The 25,469-nt window shown below is 38.3% G+C and overlaps 1 protein-coding gene across 1 annotated transcript in view; it reads right to left on the minus strand.

Moving 5' to 3' along the window:
- galnt13 (UDP-N-acetyl-alpha-D-galactosamine:polypeptide N-acetylgalactosaminyltransferase 13) overlaps positions 1-25,469 on the minus strand; it is a 49,002-nt gene that overhangs the window by 18,348 nt on the left and 5,185 nt on the right. Inside the window, exons 2-8 of the mRNA XM_036565962.1 lie at positions 24,026-24,276; positions 15,886-16,054; positions 13,404-13,570; positions 13,022-13,229; positions 11,407-11,577; positions 6,192-6,309; positions 5,733-5,913 (exon numbers count right to left, since the gene is read on the minus strand). Coding sequence (XP_036421855.1) covers positions 5,733-5,913; positions 6,192-6,309; positions 11,407-11,577; positions 13,022-13,229; positions 13,404-13,570; positions 15,886-16,054; positions 24,026-24,167 — 1,156 coding nt within the window. The 5' untranslated portion in view covers positions 24,168-24,276. The remainder of the gene's footprint in view (positions 1-5,732; positions 5,914-6,191; positions 6,310-11,406; positions 11,578-13,021; positions 13,230-13,403; positions 13,571-15,885; positions 16,055-24,025; positions 24,277-25,469) is intronic.

Below are 25,469 nucleotides of genomic sequence, written 5' to 3' on the forward strand. Positions count from 1 at the left end.
GTGATTAAACTTTTTTTGGCTGCTTCAGTTAATTAAACTTGGGGTGAATTCAGCAAAACTGGGATACTTTTTGGCAGGGCTCCGAACTAGTTTAAGGAATGAAAACCAAAAGGGAACAGTACATTGCTAGAAACAAAAATGCCACTAAAAACATAATCATCATTAACTGTTTTGGAACAGAAATGTTCATTTGAAAGTTTTGTTACCAGTTAAAAATGTTATTATATTTTTGTTATATGTAGCCCACTAGCACAATGTTTCCCAACCCGGTCCTCAGGGCCCTGCAGATGGTCCACATTTGTCCTTCATCCCTATGTGCTGTAATTTAAGCTGGAACAAAGATGCGGACCATTTCAGGTAACTGGGTTGGGAAACACCAATGTCTTGGATGTGGAATTTACTAAGTGGAATTTACTAACTGTACTGACAACCTCCTTCTCACAATATGGTGCCTGATGCCTGCGTGTATCAGAGAAGCAGAGAGGTATGCTGCCTAGAGTTTTAACGCCTTTCAGGGTCTCCCAAGGCAGAAAAGTTGAGGTGCCAGACTAAACCTGTCATCTATATTGGGCAGCAGTATTATGGGACCATGTGATCAGCGGATGATCACAGAGGTGACAACTGCAAAGACTGCAACCAAAGACAAAAACCACACGGACAGAGGATACTCTGAAGAAACGCTCTTCGTATGGTCACTTAGTAATAAATAATACTGACAACCTGTTACATTGCTGCAGTAGTTCACTAAATCACAAACAGTAAAATTTCATAGCCTGTACGTGTGAACATTTCTTTACCAATACAAACACCACTGCTGGGTCTAACAGGTTTCCAGACCTGTGATTTTATTATATTAGTATGGAATTAGATTTAAGACAAAATGTTTTGTATTCGTAAATAGTGATTTGAAGGTATAAAGCAGCTTTTGAATGTTAGTTTATGAAAGTACACACATAAAAAGTGAATTATGTGAGTAAATTTGGGATCTTTTCAGAACTTTTCCCATAATCCTTGTGATATGTTCAAGCTTGCATCTCGTTTCCTATACATTTACAGTATATTCCGACACATTTTGGCTTAAATCAAACTCCATATTATTAGGCCTATGTAAAATGAACACAGTTAGCCAGAGCAAACCAATTTTTTATTTTTTTATATATTTTTTTTCCATTCCTGAGCCATGCTTTTTAGGAAAATGAAGCTCATAAAAGACGTATATCTATCTCATGTAGATGTATATTTGTCTAGTAAATGTAGTTTTTATGTAGATATTCTAGTCCCTGTAAGACACTTCATCTGGTTTTTCAAGTATAATGGGACAGTTTTCTGCTAAAGTTAAACACTGCTTTATGCCAACAATAAAGTTATTTAATATAGCTTACTGACTGTAAACAAAAAATCATATGTAGAGCAACAGCTTAAACAGATCTGGCTAAATACATAAAATTTATTAACTGAACTGACTTCATTTAAAAAAAAAAATACTTGCCTTTCAAGGCAGACTTCAAGACATTTATGCTTGCAAGGCTCAACAACTGAGGCTTCCTCCCTGACTTAATCTGCTCTCTATATTTTAACATATTCCTTTCATTCTGTCCTGTTTCCTTTCATTCTGTCCCTTCTCCAGTTATCAATCTCCACTATGTTTTTTATGCTGTGTTTCTCTGTCCTCTCTGTTGCCTGACTCTTCTGGTTACGTGCCATTCTGCTAAAAATTATAAAATGCTAGAAGTTTGTAGAATTACATCTATATAAAACATGATTCAATACAACAGCTCATTAACATAAAACTTTTAGATCTAAAAAGAATGACGTATCCTCTACTGTTCCAGCGTCTGCAGACTTCTCTACACCAGACCACAAAGAGCTATCAATAATAATACACTACCAGTAATAGCCTAACGTTGGTACCTATATATACACACGATTGAGCCTGCTATGAAATATTCTGGCTTAAATACATTAGCAACTTTTATGTGTCATAATGGTTATGACATGGTATCTTTTTGAAGTGTGCAAATAAATGATCATAATATACCACAAAGGCTGAAAACGGTGTCCTACAGTATTAAAAACTATAAAAAATATAACAGTGTATAATTAATTAATTAAAATTAAGGTATTATTGCCAGATTAAGATAATTAATGTTTTTGTTTCCCAAATAAAACTATTTCATTTAATTTTGTACTCTTAATATATTTAGATAAACAGTACTTCACTGGCTAAAATGATTCTCAGTTCTGAAATGTGTATCAGGGAGGGTATCTATCCTAACTAAGTTTTCTGATGATAGGTGGGGTGGATGGAGGGGGAGGTGAAGCTTGATATTATTGGTTTTAACTATGATGGTGTTTTTTTGTTCATATTCACAAGTTCAGCCTGTATTGCTGTGATAGTGGCAGCTCTTAGCAGGCTGGTATGTGAGTAGAAAACCTTAAATGTAAATGTTCTTTTCATGTCAGTGAGCCATTGCATTGCATAAAGGTAGGTGTGCTCTATCATCAGGAGACCATGAGCTCAAATCCCAGTGATGCTCCAGCCGTAAAAAGTCATTAATTATTGGTGATATTTGTGCCGATATAAATTTGATGGTCTTCAGTATCAGCCGATAATATCGGCCAGTCGATTTACTGGTCAGGCTCTTGTAAGGACCAGTGTTATTTTGTTGTAATACATTTGCATGAATGTAGGCTTTAAATGTACAAGACCTATTTGTGCTTATTTAAAATGATAAAGTGCATTAAACCTATTTTGTTTCTTAACTGTCTGCATAATTGTAATAAATAGTCATGATTACCATTTAAGCCATTATTGTTTAGTCCTAGACTGGACAGACCAGGATGTTTCATATCTGAAGCATGATTTATTAGATTTATCACACACTGAACCAATTTTCGTTTCTGTAAATGACCACCCACCTGCACCTCTCTAACACTCTCTCCTTCCCTCTGCAACAGATGTAGCTTCAGAAAACCTAGACCACACAGGGTTATCCTGCTGCTCTCTATACCCCCATTACAAGCTCATTTATCATGAGCACTCTTCCACTGGGACAGCTTTCCAGGAATCCCTCCACCTCTGGTCCCCCATCTTCTTTCTCCAGTCTACTACTCTTCTCAGACCACCCACAGCACCACAGATCATAAGTGACTCCAAACACCTCCTCTCTCTATCAGCAGCAGGAGCAGCACCAATCAGGAATTAATCATAATACTCGTCCTGTACAGAGATGCTGAAGAGTTCTAACATCACTGCAGCACCTAGCTAGAGGAGAACTACGTTACCCACGTCTCCCATGGGACCAGAAAATGAGCCGCTCATGAATTCGAGAGCAGCACAGCAGAACTGAGTGATTCACTGCATGTTGAATGACACTTAGTACAAAGCCAGGCATGAATAAAAGATGGCAGATTCAGCAGCAGAGTGAGGCACGGGTCCCGCTGATCCCTGCTGAACACGGATAAATCTGGACTGTGTGCAGAAGTGTGTGAAGGGCCCACATCAGCAGAAATGAGCGAGATTGATGGGTGCGATATTTAAGTGAAAATGTTTGGGCTGATGTGCTACCAAAACATGCTGAGTAACAGAGAAACTCCCGTGAGTGACACTGTGGGAGTTCCAAGCTGACTGAGCACTCAGAATTAACATCAGAGGCAAACATAAACTCAACTGACAGTGGTGCCCAGGATCAATGGAGAAATACTAACTGTAGTGTCTTTATGACATATTGGTACTTTTATGCTGGAAGGCATTTCTTCAATATAACCAAGCAGATAAAAAGAGACATAAGTACTGTTTAGGCACAGAACAGAATGAGGATGTGACCAGCGGTCAAGTTATGAAAATCATGGTGGGGGGGGTGCTCTTGACATGTAAGTTAGTCCTTTAATCAGCATTAATTCCCCCCAACAAAACTCTCCATAGCAATTATCAATGACAACATTCAGAATTTCAGGCGTGATGTTAATACACATCAACAAAGCGCTAGCAACACTGCTTCAACTCTCATTCTGGAGATGCAGTTTGTATATTAGTTTATATATGCAGTTTGTATATTAACTTTATATTTAATTAAATATTACGATTATCTCTAAAGATTAGAAGCTCCAATTTTCAGTTTTATTCATTTCAAACCTCTCTCACTGGTTATCACTGCTTAGTATATCTGATTTTCTTGCACAGATGTTTCTGTACTTTTAACGTTCTCTACAGCAGGCAGGGGTTGCCAGATCCAGCAAACATCTCCAGGTCAAAGTTTGCTTAAAAGCTGCCCAGCAGATGCATTGCACTCGTGACTCATTTTTTAAACTAGCCCTACTTGGTGTGAAAACAAGAAATGCTGGCAACCCTTATGACGGGTGCATGTGTTGTAACAAATGCTTCACAAAGCATGCAATTCTACATAAACACTTCTTCTGTAGATGCGCTCTGCCCTGGTCAGAACTTGTTTTACATGAAGAACTCCCATAGCGTGTAAATCTCAGATATGGATAGATATAGTCTACAGATAACAGGGATGTCAAATTAATCAGAAGGGGATGGAAGGGGGGTGGACATTTTACAAAGGTGAAGGTGTGGTCATTTTTTGGGGGGGATGGTATTCCCTTACATCCAGCCTTAACTCAAGCCCTGGGTGTAATGATTGCAGTGAACACAGAATACAGTATTGGAAAATATGAAAAATGTGAAAAATTAACATTTGAAATAGTGTACTGCAAATTTAAAATGATGTCTTATCTGATGTAAACACTGTCACTGTTAATGATTAAAACTAGGCATCTGAATGTATCCAATTAGAGTAAAGTGAGAGGAGAAGGAGGGGGGGGCTTATGTTAGAAATGGGGAGGGGGAGCGGCTTGAAATGACTGGGCTTTTTTCCTGATGTCACTTAATTTTTAAGGCCGCTGATTTCTAGGGCTAATTTTATTAACAAAAATCAAACAAAATCTTGACTTCTAAAAATGAATCAAAACTGAAAAAATGTGTATCGTGTAAATGTGTAATGTAGAATGTGAGAATAAAAGGATCATTGGTTAGTCAAAGAATCACTATAAGGATGTACTTTAAAGATGTTAAACTAATCAACCTTTTCCACCCTTTGATTGACATACAAGGGGCATCTTAACCACAAGAAAAAAAAAGATCTAAAAATGATAATCAACAATATTTATCTTGAACATTAGAAAAAGGCTGCAGTACTCAAGCTATCAGTACACTATCACGCTGTCTGTTTGGAGTGTGTTTTCTGAGTGGGGTCACATGCAGCGAGCTCAGCACTGGTCCAGGAGGTTAAGCACTAACATAATTACTGTCTTCCACAAGAGCACTGCCACAGATGCAAATCATCCAGCCATGCTATTTATAGGCAACACAAGGCATTTCTCTAATATACCCAAGCAGACGGCAAGAGACACGTAATTACTCAGAGAGCACAGCTTATGAACAAGACCAACGGGTCTTAGTCATGTGTGGGTTCACCCTGAGTAAACAAGCCGATGTTCAAATAATATTCTGGTAACTGAGATGCATAAAATTAGCAAAGTAAAGCATTTTTAACTATAAACTATGTAAAAAGAGACCTTTGAAAACTTTGGAATTTTCTACCTAAATTGTGTCACCACAAAGCTTAACAATGACTCTTAAATCAGTATCAAAACTATAACCAACTCTATGAACAGTTAACCTCGCCAATCATATTCCAAAACGCATTACACACAAATGAAAGTTTTACCTGGTGATATGATGTAAAAGAAGTCTTTGAATTCATCCATCCAGACCTCGGCCAATCGTCTATTGTTCTTGTTGATCACCTGACCAGTTCCACCAGGAAAGCTGTAAGGAGTTGCCTTCCGGAACACGTGGCCCACGTGGGAGCATGTGACAATCTCCAGAGACCCACCGCACTGCCAGATCTACAGACAACATGCTCTCAATGCATTACAGATTGGCATCACAGCTCCTGGTAATTACAAGCCTCACTATCAAAATAGCTCAAAATCACATTCAGTCAAACTATTGTGAATTAGAGCTGACAACTGATGCAGTAAAACGCAGGGCTTCATCAGTGCCACAGCACTTTAATCGGGTTTGGCTGCTCCAGTCAATTTCATGATCATGAACTGCCAATCATGGTCACTATTAGCAGTAATTACATTGTAGGCTGCCATCATATATCAAATTGTGAACTTACCCTGAAAGACATCTCTAAGTTCTCTCCTCCCCATATGTCCATTCCAGGATCGTAGGTGCCAATCTCCTCAAAATAGCTTCGGTCAATAGAAAACAGGCCGCCGGCCATGGTGGGAGTTCTGAGATAAGTACATACATGGTTAAAGTCATACAAATGCACATCACCTTTAATAATAATAATAATAATAATAATAATAATCATCATCATCATCACCATCATTGCCATCATCATCATTGTAAACATAATTTATACAGCACCTTTCATATTCAACAAAAGCACAAAGGGCTTAGTAAAAAAAGTAAAACCACAAGCACATATAAGAGTAATTTGAGAAAGAAAAGAAAAAGAAAAGTCAAATACTGGACATCGGCGATGAAAACTGGGAACTATGTTCACTATGGAAATCACATTATATTCGTGTTTTCATTTTCATAGTTATTACTGGATTACTGAAAGTAATAAATACATACACAGCTTATTGTCCACTCATATTGCTGATTGTGCTATTTTACATAAAGCAATGATCAGTAAATTATGTTTTACTTATTTTAAAGTGAAAACAAAAACAGAAAAACATGATGTTCGATGTTTTGCCTCATTAAAACAAATTTATTTGTTTTTTTTTGTAAATATATCCTCATTCCAAATTCAATGCCTGCAACATGTTCCACAGAAGCTGTGACTGGATCATGTTTACCACTGTGTCACATTACCTTTCCTTTTAACAATTAATTATTTGGGCACTGAAGACACGAATCTACTTTTGATTTGTTTTATTATACAACAGTCTTCAGCTGTGCAACTGTACAGGGCCTTCATTGGTGTATTTTGCGCTTCATAACGTGCCACGTTTTCAAAGGCAGACAGGTCTAGACCGCAGGCAGGCTAGTCTAGCACCCACATGCTCTGATGCTGTTGACTGTGCCTTGCCGTTGTCATGCTTAAATAAAAATGGACATCCCTGAAAAATACGGCGTCTAAAAGGCAGCATATAGTTATAAAATGTTTTTCAGTGTTAATGGTGTATTCACAGATGTGCAAGTCACCCATTCCATTAGTATACACCCCACACCATGCCAGACCTTTTGAACATTCTTTTTAAACTGTCTCACTTCAAACCTCAGTTTATCCATGCTCCTAAAAGACTAGGAGCCAGACTCATAAAACTCAGAGGTAACAGTGCTACACCACACAAAATTTGCAGCACAGTAAATAAGACCTATGAGTGACAGTGATTAGTTCACTGGTGTCTTAGTCAAGAGCCAGAGCCAATCAAAAATCAACATGTAAATAAGGTAAGGTGAAGCTCCATAACAGATATGATGAAAGAAATGAAATCAAAGAAACAAAAAAAATCTAAATTCTCAGAAACAGAGCTACACATTTTAAAGGAAGAAGTGCTGGCAAATAAAAGTACATTTTTTGGTACAGATGCTTTCTTCATCAAATTTTGTTAATACTAGAAAGAAAGACATAAACATAAACATTAATACATAAAAATTATAATATTGGAAATATAACTTTTAATTGTAGGAATTATATCTTGGTAAATTTTCATTTTTCATTTCTAAGAATTCCAATTTGTAATAATTGCAGTAACAATTTTTATTAACATTAAAGTTTCACATATGGTCATTTTTTCCATACAATTAAACAGCTAAATTAACACACTAAAATTCTAATTACTATGGCAAGCTGTTTTAGCTTTTATTTCTTATTTTTTCTTGATTGCAGGAATTCAATTCATACATGTGAAAATTAAATTTTTCAGCTGGTAAATATTTAAATCTTGATCTCAGGAATTCAATTTACACTTGCGAAAATTAAAATTCCACCAGTAAATATTAAACTTCAAAAAGTAAAAATTCAGTTTTGACCAGAAAGAAACTAATTTTCGCTAGTAAAAACGTCAGTTTCATTTATTTTAATTTGAATTTCTTTGTAAAATCCACTGTAAATTGAAAAAAGCTAAAAGTGCTTGCAATAAAAACAATTGGAACATGTAATTAGAATCTCAACATGTAAAATTACTCTTCACTTATTTTGTTTCCAAGCTAAACCTACTTTTCATATACAGGACAGAGATTCACTGAACATTTGATGCAGGTAATGGAGGCTGTTTTATGATCTGAAATCCTGCCTAAACAAGCATTCCACTACAACAGCAGTTAGAAGGTTTACTGGGGAAAATTACCACCATAGTGGTTCCACTGTTATTTTTGCAGGTGTTTGCAGGTGTTTTTTGTGAGGTGTTATGGCTACCGCCATATTTAATAAGATAACACTGTGGCAACGCCTGACATTGTGCAAGTGGTTAAACTCACTGGTAATCCTTGTTTATGAATTAGCAAATGTGTTACCGCCATGTTATGTGCTTTTAATGCTGCGGTAAATCTGGCGGTGAGTTGTAAGAATCTGGCCATTAATCTGTTTATCATCTCCTGTTTAAGATGGATTGTAAACATGTCACAGTGTTCTTAGTCTTAAATTGCCTGTCTCAGTTTTTATGACACATGCTGCAGGCATCAATTTCTGAATGAACATATATTTACAAAAAAAGGTTGATAAGGTGAAACATTAAATATCTTGTCTTTGTGCTGTTTTCATTTAAATATAGGTCAAAGTGGATTTACAAATCACTCCTTTCTGCTTGTATTTGCATTTCACCTACTGTACCAACTGACCACAGAATAATGTGATTATTCGCAATGGATGATTTTAATCCTTTAATATCTGTAGCAAAAGTTGAATATATTAAAAACTATGTAAACAGCTTAAACATTTTAATATTTAAACAAACGCACCGCTTATTAATTTCCTGAAAAGGACAGTGATGAGCAGTCATGCATTGCAAAAGATATAAATGAGTGCATTTGATAATCTAACCACCACCGTGTTCTGCATCTGAATACGGATCTACCCGCTGCCCCTCTGACTGATAGAAAATGCTAATTCTGCTGTAGACAGCTCACTGATCATGCCTGACTTTTCCAGCTCGTCCCATTTAAAACCCATCAGTGTGGTATAACTAATTTCTCAGAGGAAAACCTCTCCCTCTGTCCCTCAAGTTAAGCGCTGCGTTTCCCTCCACTTCAAGCATGGTGGCGTTTCATCTGAGATGGAGATGGTTTGCAGTGATTACAGACGGCTGCCAAGAGAGAGCAGGCCCCTTAGGTACCATACTGAATAAGAGCTAAAGACCAAATTCTAAAGGCTAAATTATAACATGTTTTTCTCACCTTCGCTAAATGACAACACTAAACATAGAAGGTGTAGTTCCAAAAATGCATCTACTTTCAGGATCACTGTAGTGCATTTTAAATGAATGTGGACTTTTATTACACTGCTATTACTGTAATTAACTATGTAGCTCTGAAAGGTATGCTGAGCTGGAAAATTGCTTATTTTTTCTCTTTCATCTTCCTTGCTGTCTTGATTTATTCTTTTGCATCTAACCTGCATTGAATGCATCTCAGACTTTGGATTCAGTCTGATGTATAACGATAAATGAGTGATTAGTCACTGAACACAATAACTCAAGCCATTTGGAACAATTATGTGCAAATACTCAGGAACACATAGAGTTTTCCAAGTATGGTGAGATAAAAAAATCTATCTTTAATCTACATATTCTCTTAACTGTAGATAAGTAGAGAAATTACAGCACAAATTTCTTTAGAGGCTGAAATGAGACATTTGACCTGAGCACTACAGCTAAAGTCAGGTGTCCTGAAAGACACTATATTTGTCTGAAAGACAGTATCCTGCAAAGCAAACTGAGAAGTCCAGCAGCACTAGACAGTTCCAGTACAAAAGTTGGACTTGTCATCAGTGACACACTCAGCCTTCCTGAAGACAATGACTCACTACTTCCTCCAGCTGTCCTCCACCGTCATTAAAGACTCACTCTGAAATGTGTAAATTACCTGAAAGCTGAGCGCGCTGTGAGTGTTAGAGTTGCTAAATTGGGCTGAATATATGGGCGGAACAGTAAAACCTCACAGTCAGAGTTCCTCTGGTGGTGGCTGTACTGAGAACTGCAGTGCATTCACTGCATGATAAATAAGCAATCTCTAGTCACATACACACAAACATATAAACATAAATGAAGTACAGACTTATTCATAACAGTATGTATTTTTTTCTGTAAATGACTCTATATCTTATGAAATAAAATATGTTTATTAAAACAAACGATTGAACATTTATATAAAAAAAAGCAGTGATCAGCAAATTCTACTTGATCCACATTAAAATAAAAACAGTACAAAAGCACAATATTTGATGTTTTTCCTTATAAACGTAACCACTATTACCCTCATGACAGACCATGGCTTTTGAACTTTACGTCTTTAAAAATCTGGATGTCCCCAAAGAACACAACGTCCATTATTTTCTAAAACAATCTGAAGCTGACTCATCAGACCACAGTACATGTTTGTACTATACATCAGCCCTTATCAGATGAGCTCAAGCCCAGAGAAGTTGGTGGCGTTGCATGTCGGTTTTTAATGCAGTGCCATTGGTGGGGTTGAACGTCAAGGGCATTCAGTTGCGGTTTTAAGCCTTGCCCTTTATGCACAGAGATGTCTCTGGACTCTCTGAATCTGTTGATGATATTATGCACCAAAGAGGGTGAAATATTTGAAATTCTTGTAATTGCTCACTGAGGAACGTTGTCGGTGGCATTTTCTGCTGATGCATTTAAAATACTGCCATTTTTGGAACCTGTTGATAAGAATAAATATTAAGTTCTTAAGGTAAACTTTAAGTTAAACATATATGCTGTCATGGCTATACCAGCTCTGATGTCCTCATGAGGTCGACACCTCTGGATCAAATATATCACAAATGTGTGTAAAATCAAAACATATGTTTGTTGTAGTATGAAGAGAGCATGAATCCTATCTATTCCCTTGTATAATGGCTCTTCAAGGGTTCTGTGTTAAAAGTAATGGTCATATACAGAACTGTGACACCTCAAAGAATCGTCTGAATTTATAAATGGTTCTCTGAATGGTTAATGGTTCTTCTCTATAATGAAAAACCTGTTGTATATGGGTGTTTAAAGAACCTTTTTTCAAAAAATGGTTCTATACAGCCCCCCAAAAAGGGTTCTGCTTTTGTTGCATGCCATACAACAATTGTGGTACTATATACAACGTTTTTGCCTAAGCGTGTAGGATGATTATTACATGAAGTCATTGGTCCTCACCTGACAGGTAAGGTGCGGTCTCCTTTGCGTCTGTCCATCTCTCTCTGAGGAACTGGATACCACCTAAAGTTCAGCTTCCAGTTGAACCCTCCGTAAGTCATGTCCGAGCCTGCCATGTACTCAAAAGTCTCATCACTGATGACATCAATGATGGGGCAGACCACAGCTTTCCTGCAACAGCATTGATTGTTCCCTTATAAACAGGATTTGGGTCATTTCGGGCAAAGAAATGAGTCTACTGGGACGGTATTAAAAAAAGGGTTGAAGCGTATTATACAAATGATTTAGGTGACCTCACTCTACCTGCTATCAAGCTGTGTAAAGCCTCTCATAAAGAACATCCCAAATTTCAGGTGATTCAAAACTGCTTTGCTAGCAGAACTGAGCACACTTATTCATACCAGACCCAGAGTAAATCATTTATCTATATATAGCTCCAGGATTACTCCCATTTTTCCCCCCCAAAAAAAAAAAAAAAGAGAGAGAGAAATTAAGTTCTCTGAGCACTGAGCCCATGTCAGAGCTTTAGCCTAAAATTGATTTATTATGAAGCTTTTACAAGGTTGAATACATTCACATTAGTGCCTACAGTGCTTTCACAACTCTGCTGTTTCACAACAAATATATCTAGAAATGCTAATTTGATAAACACCCCTGGCTATGAGTTGCACCACTAAAGAACTAGTTACAATCAATGCAAATCCAGTTGCAGCCACAATATCACGCTAGCAATGCCTGAATAACTGACTCAGTCTTATACTTGCTGATTCAACTAAGTCAGCAGTAAAACTCTTTATGCAATGCAGAAGTACCCAGTAGACAATGAAGCATTCGCCATCTGCTTTTTCAGAAGTTCCTACATATAAAAAGAGTGTCTATAGAGTTTTCTATAAAAATGTGAGGGCAGACTTGAGTGAACCACAAAGGCAGCACGTAAAAGCTGGGGGTGTGTAACCGGATATTCACACTAAATGCAATTCTAAAGCACCTTAAGCTGCTCAGATGTAAATGTATTAGAGATGGAGGTTGGACAGCTGCAAAGCACTTAAAAGCGAGAGACTGCATCACACTTTCTAATGGGGAAGCAGATTAGACCAGAGAAAACCATAAGTCAGGGGGCTTTGATAAGGTGAAGCATTCAGAGAAGATAATCTTCTAGTACACTGTCTAAATATCTGGAAAAGTGGTTATCCTTTTAGGACTTTTAAAATGTTGTATTATCTGTGATGATGTGCTAAAGTGATTCAGCACACAGAGCTGTCATGTTCTATTGTGAACCCTTACCAGGACTGACGCCAAAAATCATACGCCTTGAGTTCTTCCACACACACAAATAAACAAAAATCACACATTCACCTCTGTCAACAGCAATGGCTTTGGCCGTCTGAACATCTATTAATAATACATTCATCTGTGTGTGTGATTAAACAGACCAGAAACACAAAAGCTCTGTTCTCTTTATATTCATTGTGTTACATGGCAGTGGAAAGGCCCAGCAGCTCCTTCTGAATACATTTCCCTGTCAACCACCAGAAGCAATGCAACCTCTAAAACAAGCTTTACTCTACTCCCTAACCTTTCTGAGCCCCACTTTTGCTGAAGCATGTAAACTCACCTGTCTTCTTTGATCCGGGCAAGTAGCGGTTCCAGCCATCCCACCGTGCACTCACAGTGAGCGTCCAGGAAGGTGATGACTTGGCCTCTGGAGGCAGCAGCTCCTCTCAGCCTGGCCCGGATCAGGCCAGAGCGCTGCTCCATCCGCAAGATCCGCACCGGAACCTCCAGGGTCTTCACATAATCCTCCAGCTTCTTCTTTAGGAAATCTGCCAAAGAAAATAAAATGTGTGGTAAACCAAGCTTTCACATTCACTCTTTGCTTTGACCTCAAAACCACAGTTAATGTGAGAGTGCTGGCATGACCTCTCAGAGTTTATGCTTCATAAAACTCGCCTTGAAGAAACACACAATTAAGCTGGCTAGCATTCAGACAGCTCTACCTCTCTCGCTGGCATCATCCACCAGTAGAATCTCCACCAGCAGGTGTCTAGGCGAGCGGTTGATGACACTGTGGACAGTGCGCAGTAGAGTGCTCCACGCCTCGTTGTGAAAAACGATCACAATGCTGGTGTTGGGAAGGTCATCGGGGTACACCTTCGTCTTACAGCTAGAATTAAAGAAATAAAGTAACATTTCATGCTATCAGACCAAAACCTTGAATCTTGGTAACTTTACATAGGAAGAAAAAAAACATTCCTAGCTTTCAATGCAAGTTAATATGAATGTTTATTCTAAGTAAATTTGGACCATGTCTATTGGTCTATTCATCATAAAGGTTTCACACAATGTAAGGGCCAGCTGATATTTCAAAATATGTCAAAAAATTAACTGCAACCACTATAGTGCCATAGTTATTGAATGCTGACACGATTCTTCAACTAGGTGTATGTAGTTCAGGTGTACTACTGAAAATAGTCCTGCATCCCAGATGAATAAGCCAGCCCCTACAGTGTGGGCTTTTCTTCTGGGCAATGTGTAACCGACCTGCTTCTGCTGACATGATCCCCTTTAGCGCTGTAATTAGCTGAATCATGTGTAATCATAAGGGCAGAGAGCAAAAGCTTGCATAGAATGCATACATTGCCCTTCTACATAGGGCACCTATTAAAAGCGTCTTACAAAGGACATGCTCACTAACTCGAAGCTAATATGTGCAACCTTCTTCCCCAAAAACTAACCCAAACCGCTGACAGCAAGGACAGAGTCTCCTCAGCTCAATGGGACGTCTCAGTCTGCAGCACACACACAGGGACTGGTGTGGGGAGGGTGTTATGTCCCTTTCAGATCTTAAATAAGGCATGAGGCTGCATTAGAGATGGAGGCGGCTCGATAATGGAGGGAGAGAGATGGAGGATGGATGAGTGCAGAGCAAAAGAGAGGGGACATGAGCAGAGAGGACAGCGGGGATCCTCTTCTCCCTCTCTGATACACCAAGAGCATGACAGAATGAGGGAAAGAGGGCACAGGACGGCGTTAAACTGCATGCGGCAGCCCACTGCCTGTGCCTGTGGTTTGTTAAAAGCTAGCCTGTAACAGCCTCATGTATTCCAAATGAATCTCTGTTCAGTGTATTATTGATTTAGGTGGTAATATCGTGGTCATGCCACTTTATTACTGCAGCAATACTCTGGCCCCGTCTCCCACAGAAGAGCAGAACTTATTTTGATTCCAACTTTTTTCTCTTTATTCACTTTTGTAAGTATTTTTTAATGTATGTTGATTAGCTTCTGTTTTTTGCTTGTTGCTGTGATTTCTAAAGCATTATCAGCTGACTGTTTTCCACCAGACGGTGAGAATGAAATATTACACTTAGAAAAATTGAAATAAACTGGAGAGAAGTACCCTCATCGTTGGTAAACTGAGGAAAAAGTGCATTTGGAGAGAAACAGATGTTAACAAATGCCTGCAAGAGTGAGCATCAGCATGAATAAGAGTGATGCCTCTCTTAGAGAGGCAAGCAGCAGAGTAAATCAGCAGCCCAAGATGAATGCAGTAATGTTTCGCCCTAACAGCTCTGCGGGATTTCATTATGCTCCACAAATGGGCCTTGGGATTCAGCAAACAAAGACCTTTCTCATCTAGCTGTCACTGGCAGGAGAGAAAACACTCACAGTATGCAAGCTTTAAGATGAGGACAGCAATTTTTCTTTATATATAAAAATATCTCAGTGTTCTTCTTTTGAAAAAGGTTAAATTAGCTGCCCATCAGATGAAAAGCAAAACTATACTTTATACTGAACGAGAAACGGAATGGAGAGAGGGTGGATATTTAAAAAAGGCAAACATTTTAAATAAGCAGACTGTTTTTTAAATATTGAAAACATGTTCTTTATTCTAAAAATACAACAGCTTCATCTTTATAAAATAACCAATTCTTTTTGATGTCAGCCAGTAGCTGGAACTTGTTTTGTACCAGAAAAAACACTGAAAAAATTAGAAAGGGAATGGGACTGAACCCTGCTGCCTTATAGCTGCTAGCAGGATTTTTAGGGTAAATCAGTGCTTGTCAGCCAAACATGTACACTACCATTCAAATGTTTGGAATCACTAAGAAGAAGTGTGGAACTGAAGTTTTCAATGTTACTAAACCAATGTGGTTGCTGATTAATGTTGTTCTAATATGCTAGTCCTGTGCAGCTTCACATGTTTCACAAGTGGTAGAAATTTTAGTCCAGAATGATGACCAGAGCTGTGAATGATTCTAAAATTACTGAGAAAGCTGTAACAAGAATAAAATTATGATAAAATTATTGTATTATTTGTCATTCAAAAACCTCTTTTTGTTTCCAAAAAAGCTTAACATATTGAATAAAACATCCAAAAATAACTTTTTTTGTCTGATTTATCATGTTTAAATTTGTACATATAAAACTGCACATATAATTATTACTATCATAAGTGATTTCCCTCCCAAATCCTCACCCGTCCAGTCTGACATCAGGCAGACTCCGGTTGAGTGCAATCATGTCGCTGGCCATCAGGTTGAACTGGTTGATTTTAAAGAGCTCTTTCATTTTTTCTTGGTCCTCTTTAGGGATGATCACAGCTTTCCCCATCTCCCCTGGACCCTCATGAGTACGAGACATCACCGCTAGAGGACAAGAAATGCAAAAGTTTAGCTAAGCATTCACAGAATTTACAGAGGAACAAAACGCAGACTAAATCCATGCAGCCAAAAAATTAACTTCTCTTCATTTAGTAGGTAAAAACAGCTGCTCATCACAATCATCCAATTAAATACCACAGGATATTGTGCAACATGATCACTGAACTTTAAGAAATGGAGTGTTGGCAGCAGGCAGAAAAGGATGTTTTGGCCAAAGAATGTGAGCAGTGACCTGATTTTCTGAAAAAGTGATCCATTTTACACAATGTGTTGTCCTTGGACTATAACCTAACACATGGCTATACAACAACTTTTTTTTTCAGAAACACTACACTGGAATCATCACCAAATACTTAGAGAACACTGTCAGGCTGTGCTTATGGGCAAAAGTATGGTCAACATCTATTATCACAGTAGCTGTCTAAAGCACGTTATGCCTGGCCCACATTACAGGATTTTCTATCCTAAATTTTCTCTGACTAATCAATGTTAAAAATGTGAGAGATTCCACTTATATTTCCCTTTGGTCATTGAATCGCTACAGTTCCAGATTTGTCCAAAATAAAACACCACATACTTTCAGCTCATGAACCACCATCCTGACTAACTTAGGATCTTGAAGAATTTCTTGTGAACAAATATGACATTAGATCAAAACAAACATAGCATATGACAGCAAGTCACAGACTGCTGGTGCTAGCCGCGCACTTTAAAAAAAAAAAGTAAAACATTTACAATGTTTAATAAGGTAAAGTGAATGTACCCCACTGCTAGCTTGGAGCTAGCATAACATCACAGATCCCATAGAGGATCACATCCTCACAGCAATGTTCCTACATCTAGTGTAAAGCTTCCCAGTAAAGTATATGATATTACTGCAGGAAGAAATAATGAAGAAGCAGATGTTTACAAAGTTTTGGACAGGTTTAGTTTCCTACACAAGGATTAAGTCCTTGACTACATTTTCCTTACAAAAAATCTCTATTCAGAATGCTGTGTAGTCCAACACTACCGACTCATTGTATATTTTGATAAATGCTTATTGGTTGTACATAAATGAGACCAAGAGTGCATTTCATACAAAAGGGTTCACTACTGAGCTGTGAGTAGACTGGATTAAGATTGGATTACACATGCACCCCAGGACAAGATAACTGTTGGGAAGATAAATGTTTAAGACCACCCTGAAATTAGGACACCTTTTGTGTTCACTGGGAAGAGCGAATTAGCCTCAAAATCAGCCTGACTATCCTGTAGTGTGGGCCAAGCATCAAACAAAAACCAGATCAGATGTGAACAGAGATGCCAGCTGTGGGTATTGAACATACACACACAAAAGAAGATACAGGGCTGATAAATTTAACAATGCTTATTGTTAAATTCCATATTCCTGATTAATGTATAGCAATTTGTATTAGATAATCTGCATCCATTCATGTGAGGACACTGAGACATAACTCCATGATTAGACGCTACTAATCTCGTGTTTTCAGTTCCCCATAGAAAAGCCTGCCTAATTACTGAAAGTCAAGACAAGAGCAGCAAAGAATCATCAGACCATTACAGTTTTAACATCTGATGTGCAAAAGCTGCAACTTAATCCTGAAAGTGTAAAGCTGTTTTGATCAGTGTCAAATCCCTATGATTCATTCGATTTCCATTAATGGAACTGTGTCATTAGAAGCACCCCAAGGTTAGAGAGAGCACCATCGTGTAGGCTTATCTCTCCATCTCTTTAACGACCTCCTGCAGTAAGGCTGTAGGTCTGCATGGGTTAGTAAGCCCATCTGCAGCAGGTCTGCTAAGAGGATTCAACAGGAAGCCTGCATAGATGAGCAGCGTGTTCTGAGGTCTTGACTGATTTGATGGCTTTCTCTGTTAAGACGCTGAGATGAACCTGCTAGTGAAGAGGGCAAGGTTGGGTAGGGTTACTCCACAAACCGCAGAGCAAACACAAGCTCGGGTGGCCTTACGCAGGCTCTGATCTTCATTGCACATGGCAGAGATATCAAGGGAAAATATTGTATGCATGTGTGATCAATACATAAGACACACTATATCTGCAATATAAGAATCAGCTATTTAGAATCATCTGGGGTATTGCCATGTCTCGGTATCACATAAAAATATGAAATTTGAAAGAAAAAAAGAAGAAACATCAAACGAGAAACCAACATCTGAAGAGAAAACACAGGCTGGCTAAAAAACTATCAATAACTTCTGCATGGTGCGCTTCACAAGCCTGTGCCCTTTATTTCTCATTTCAGGCTAACCAAGTGTCAAATCATTTCTATGCGGGACGCGGAGGGATCTGATATCCCCACACACAGAGACACACACATACACACACTGCTGTCTTGTCTTGTGTAGCAGCCACATCCAAAAATAGCACACATTTGAGAACAAAGAGTGGGCCCAGTTTACATCATGTTATTGGAATGATTCTGTCTGTTTCTAGCGTGCTAATAAATGTCAAGTTTATACAAGATTCTGTGTCTGTGAGATTCTTTTTTCATGAATGTGCCATGCCTTAGGAGATGATATTACTGGTGTACAGCTTATTCAGTTTAGTTTATTCAGAAAACGCACTGTTTGTGGCTTTAAGATGCATTAAAGTGATTATATTCGTCTTGTAAACTTTGCTTTATTTTAGCTTCTTTTTTATGTGTAGTCTCTGTCCATATCAGTCTAGATGTGTTGTCTGGCTTCAGAGTATTCTGTAGCAGCGCGAGATAAAACAGATAAAGCTGTGCTGCAACGTTCTACACACCGAACACCTTCCCTTGCAAAACATGAACAAGGACATAAATGATATGACAGAAATACAAAAGGTCTCCTATTGTTATTATTAGCCTAAAAATAACAGCCCAAAGTAAAGGAAAGCTATGATAACATTAGCCTATAAGCTGACTTGACAGGAAACTTTAGCTGTTTTATTTTAACTAGACACAATTTATAGACAGGTAAAGCATAGTTTATTAAATCCACAGCAAAAGATACAAAACCATACCAAAAAACACCAAATCAGAACAAAGTTAGCTTACAAGTTTCTGAGCAGAAACTCAAGCATGTTTAATTTCACTGTTTTAAGCAAACTTCTGTGTAGTGTTACTACATAACCTGCTGTGCTGAAACGGGTTGCTGGAAAAAGGAACTGCAGAAAGGAGCAGCCTCTCACTCAGTCTTCACAGCTCTTTTTCCTGAAAACGCTCTCTCATGGTGTGCTGGTGGTGCTGCAACAGCTGCAAGGCAAACTTTTATTCTTTTTTTCTCTTTGTCTGTTCAGATCTGAAGCAAGATTGGAGTTTGATTTTCCCTCAAAGATGTCCCTTCTCTCAAAGATGCAAGCTTTTGTTTATCTGATGGGGACTGTTTTGGTGCTCTAGCAGGTCTTGCGCAGTTGTTAGAAGACCCATTTTCTCTACATCTGCTAAACACTGATTTTTTTTAACTTCAGTTCTAGAAATCCATGTTTCTTCACTTATTTTCCTTTCATTGTCCCCTTCTTTACTTAAGCAGATTATCTTATAGCATATATCTTATATGTCCTTAGAAATGTCTTTTGAAAAACAAATAACTTTTACTTAATGGCTGTTTTGACTGGAAATTAATTAAATGAAAGTTTGTCTTTAGCTTTTGTACAGTACTGTACACTGAGGGTGTTCTTTTCTCTCAGCTGAAAGCTTGAGTTGAATTTAGGGTGGTGCATCTGCAAAAATGACTCATAGATAAGCCCTGGCTCTGGTAGAAAACAAGTCAATGAGGTCTCAGACATTTGATATGATATTCATGTATCACTCAGACACACACTGCATCTCAACAGTCTCCATGAAATTCAAAACTTCACTGAGCAGCACTACGAACAGGACCAGGAAAACATAGTACCATTGCATTCTAGATTTCTGTTTATTTAATTCACTTATAAGCCTGCAATTCTCTTTTAATCACTACAAAATGTATTTATTAGGATGGTTTAGACTAGAAAAGATCAATAAGTGTAAAACCTAAAATAAAGTAACTGCATCAGAGCCTCTACTAATAAGTATTAAATTCCAGTGTTATGTCTACTAAAGTAACTCTTGACTTAAACAGGAATGGTGTCTTGATGTATTTCATGGGAAAGGAGAAAAAAACTGTGGAAACTTTTTATTATACTTTAAAAGAGCACATTAGGCAGAGTTTATCTTCAGCTTTGCTGCTGAATAGCTACCCTGCTGCAGAGTTTAGTTCCATCCCCCACTATAGCACACCTTGCTCCAGGAGACGAGGAGTAGGTGGATCAGGTGTCTTAGATTGGATTTGGGGAAAATGAAAATCTCTGCAGGAGGAAACTTCCAGATTGAGAGCTACACTGTAAGTCCAAAAGTTTGTAGACATATGTTCATACAATGTTTCTTCTCAAATCAAGAAACTTTAAAGGGCATTTGTCCCACTTTGTTACAATAATAGCCTCTACTCTTCTGGGAAGCTTTACACTAGATGAAGGAACATTGCTGCGAGGATTTGACTGCATTCAGCCACAACAGCATTAGTCAGATTAGGTACTGATTTTGGATGATCAGTTCTGGATCATAAATGCCACACTAACCTATCCAGAAAGTATTGGATGCAGCTCCTTCTCTCCAGAGAACACAGTTCCACTGCTCTACAGTCCAGTGCTGGGCCAACACTTGGCACTGGGCATGCTTTTTTATGGAGATTAAAAAAGCTGTTAATATGGCAATCAATGTGTGCACCTTAAATGCTTTTTGTGTGGAGCTCAATTTCTTACACATAGAATTTTTTTTAATGTTTTGATCTCCTGTGTCAAAACACATGTTCATTTCCAACTGGAGGAATGAGCTGAACTTGAGTTCTGTGCTGGGTGCATTTGGAGACTGTACAGTGTTGTAAATTCCTTGTTTGATTTCACTGAGTGCATCCTGGTTGTTTGGAAACTGATTTTAAACTTGTGGTAAGCATAACCTTTTAGCGACATGCAGCTTATCAAAGGCTGTGACATTTATGAAGCAGCACTACATGCAAAATAATAATAAACAAAAACAATTTTAATGTGTGCTTTTAACAATTATTTGGAAAAGAAAAGCGTCAAATCATTATAAGACACTTTGATGATACTTTGATCATTAAGACACTTTGATGAGTGTTGCAAAATATTCCTGAAATGTTAGAGAACAGCAGTTTCAAATATTATTTTATAGAAACTATTTTAGGCTTTATTTTCTTCACATAATTCAGAATAATGTGACATGGTAGGCATTCACAAATTTGTTTTTTTTTTATCAAAAATAAATTAATGCATTTCAAAAACTAATGCATTCCTTTTCCTTCTGAGGCACAAACAATAACAGCCATGTTAGCATCAAAAATAAGATAAGCTTTTCGCAGGCATTAAATAGCACAGTCAGATTTGGTAAGTCTGAGTATCTCCTCCCAGTATTTTGCACATTGAGAGGGAAGCTCCCATGAATGCACATGCAATAAGGCAATGAGCCAGGCAAGAGAGCAGCGACAGTCACTTTTTATAGGGTTTGCAACAGTGCAAAGTGTTAGTAAACCTGCCCTGTAGTGTTTTTGGCTCAATTTGTGTATGGTCTTTGTCACAGACATGATATGAGAATATTTTATTGTTATTGTGCTAAATTTTACTGTGACAAGCAACATGCTTATTGTGGATATAGTCTGAGTAAGTGCATGTGTCAAATGTTATAAAGAGAGCATAATTAGTGTTGTTTAAGGGGATTTAGTGAAGCACAGTATGTGAAACATTGAATGAATATAACTGCATCCAGAGTGTATCCAAGATGTTTTTAAATGTGCCACTACGAGAGCACTGTATTCGTGTGTCAGAGTATTGTGACATGTATCATGTACTGTGAAAATGTCTTTTTGTATCATGATATTTTTGTCATATCACCCACCCCTACATGGATACACAAGAATTCAGTTTGACATAAAGGAAGCACAAATTTAAAGGACATTATTAAAAAAAATAAAAGTACATCTCTTATTTTATATTAGACTGACTGATTCAGATCAGAGTGCTGGAGATACAGGGCCAATTAACTATAAATGGGTCTTATGTGTAGTCTTGATGGGCAGTAGATGGGCACTCCTAAATTCAGAGATGGAAAGAGGGATAAAAATAACTCAACAAAAATATATTTGTTATTTCTAACTGATGAAATACAAAACTGTTCTTGGAAGTGGCCCCTACTGCACCCGTGCAAACACTGTCTACACTGACCTTGAAAATCTAACACTAGTTTTCATGTTCACCATCTGATCAGGCTAAAAACTTTGGAAAATCTGAGATGATGGAATAGGTTGGCCATCACGCATAAGAAGTTCAGTTAAAATATAAAGCAAGAGCTTTGCTTCTCCATCTGCATCAGTCCGTGACTGTAACCGAAATCATGACCTAAATAGCACAGAATCTTCCACCTGGCACAATTTTGTAACAAAGGAAAACTGTGAATGGGTAACAGACTGTCACAGCTCTAAGCCCTGCTTTTCTTGGCACAATGGCTGCTTAGACCTCATTTGCCTACTTAATTCCCTAATTGCTTTCCAGATAATTTCAAATCCTGCTGCAGACTAACACAAGCATTTCTGACAACTTTATTCTGGACACCTAACCATCATCAATTTACTAGCACAGAGAACATAACAGATATTTAATATTCCTTCACGTAGATTAGCAAAAAGGCTCTTTCCACTCGGCAGCTGCGACTGTCCCTCTTTCGAGACCGAAAAGCCGCTTATCATGCGGGTCGTAAACCTATTTACTAGGAAGAGCATCTAAGTAAAGTGAAGGAACCAGTTATGTTGGGGATTATACAGCAAGGAACTGGCAGCAGACAGGCAGTCGTTCATCATACAAACTGCATTAGCAAAGACATCAAGCCACACTGCCAGGGAAGCGTTCTAAGACATTTTACAGTCAGGAGAGGAAGACAACTTGTTTAAAACTTGAAAGCGTACAGAGGGAGAGGTAGACAACACTATTTATAAATGTCTTTTTAACACTGACTAATAGAGTGTCTTGGTAGCCTACAGTGTCTGCTCCATGTAAGAAGGCCTGGGCAATGTGTGATTGAGTAGAACTTGTGAACAGTGAGAGAGAACCCTTGAATTTGATGCATCATGTTAAGCGCATGAGTACTTTCCTACTTTTTGCTGATTCATAATTCACAGCCAAGTGACTATGAGGCTGAGGGTTGATGAACCCTGGGATGAGCTGGAGTGGAGTTTGTGATCCAGAACTGACCATTTAACATCAGTACCTGACCTCACTTATGCTCTTGTGACTGAATGCAATCAAATCCTCACAGCAATGTTCCAGTATCTTGTGTAAAGCTTCCCTGAAGAGGGGTTGTTACTGCGGCAAAGAGGGGACAAACTTTCTATTTATTCCCTTGATTTCAAAAGAAACACTGGATGAACAGGTGTCCAGACAGGCAGTGTAGTTAGATGAGGTGCTAAGCACCTCAACGACAAGATCAGGCAGCGATTTCACTTATAATGAGATCCACTGCAGTGCTGGATTCATTCTGGTTATGGGATATTGTGTTGCATGTCACTTGTATCTGTCACTCACATTTTACCTTTTAACAAGAAAGTGCAGTGATTTTTTTCTGAGGCATCAGGAAAAACAGAGGAAAATGGAGGCAGAAAGAGCAGCTATTGTCTGTTGTCTACACCCACATCACAAAATGCTGCCATCAACACAGGTCTAATTGATCCACTCACCCCTCTGAAGACTCTGCTGAGCAAAACCAGGGCCTTTTTCTGCTATGTCATTATTGTCTTGCAGATTTTTGAGGGCTTTTTGCACTTCTATCACCACTCCCATTGCTTTACTTGATTGGTAAACATCCCAGATTTCATTTGCTGTCCACAAAACAAAAACTAACCCTACAGAGAGAACCAACAGGACAGTGAGGTTTGACTGACCTCTGAGAGCAGGCAGGAGGGAGCCGTCCTTCCTGTCATCGCATTTGTTACACTCGCTGAAGTAGAGCAGCAGGAAGACGTCCACCAGCACCCAGACCAGCGAGGTGGTCAGCACCACCTTACAGTAGACGAAACGCCGCATGAGCCCTGAGAGGCGTCAGGAGCCCAGAGTGAGAGCAGAGGGAGGGAGAGAGGACAGGCCAGACAGCGCAGGGGCGATACAGCAGCACACAGAGGAGGCCCTCATCCCACTGAAGAAGGAAAGCACAACGATCTGAGTATTAGCTTTGACACGGTCGAATGGTGATGTGTTACACTGAAAGGAGCAAATCACACACATTCAATATAAGATTCTAGTGCAAATGAGGCTTCGCAGGCTCCAACACTGGTCATTTATTCCTCAGCAGAAATGTATGGTAATACAAAACAAATTAATTAAGGCACAGACTAAAGATGGCACCATTCCAAACCCAGTACTGTTAAAATGTTGGATAATGTGGAAGAAAAAAGCACAAATAATTTCCGATTCATTGATAAATCTAACCTAAACTACAACAGAATTGTTAGCAGTGCAACTAGAGATGGCACAATACCTCTTTTTCTTTTTAATACCAACACCTTTGAGTAACGGCTGTCGGCTTTATATGATCTTTTTCTAATTCAATCAATTCATATTAGATAAGTAGGGTATCACACAGAAACTAATCAAACACTCTACTAACCCAAAGAAAGAAATATGCAGGTAACAAACTTACATTACACAATGTGAGAGGATGCTTTCAGGACAGATTTCAGGACAGATTTGTTAAAGGCTTGGATCGGATTCAGCGCTTTTTGCTGACATTGGCCCCTAAAGTCGTGTCATCATTCTGTAGCCGGCGTCATGCCATATTGGGAACTCCATGCCTTACCTAAATTCTTTATGTTCTAAACCCGACATATTGTGTTCTGTGTATATTTTTCCTACAAATGTCACTGGATCTTCTGAATAATGAAATATTTTGTCAAAATTCAAATTCAAGCTAAAAATGCTGCATGAACTGACATCATGGCAAACTCACCAAAATACCCCCAAACCAGCAAGCTTTGTCAAAGGTGCTAGTTAAGTTGCAGTGGTAGTAGCTGGTGTTGGTATATAACAGTGTTAAAATGAAAAAATTAGACTTACTTTCATGCATCTTGGTTTTTTACAAGTCATGTTGTTCAGTGTATGAGCAGTACAAGCTTGGCACATTTAGATGGCCATCCTAAGCCAAGCGCTTTAATTAAAAAAGTGCATTAGCAGCATAGAGGTTTAGCAGTACCAAAGCTCAGCAGCTTGTAAAGAAAAACAATATGATAATTATCAGTATGGGCCAGTCCTCAAGTTTCAGTATCAGTATTGGAAAAAAAGAAGTGGTCTTGTGTTATTTTTACCCGAGACATTTCTGATTTTATATTCACC

The sequence above is a fragment of the Colossoma macropomum genome, unplaced genomic scaffold, assembly GCF_904425465.1.
Source record: "Colossoma macropomum unplaced genomic scaffold, Colossoma_macropomum, whole genome shotgun sequence".
In the NCBI taxonomy this organism is placed as follows: Eukaryota; Metazoa; Chordata; class Actinopteri; order Characiformes; family Serrasalmidae; genus Colossoma; species Colossoma macropomum.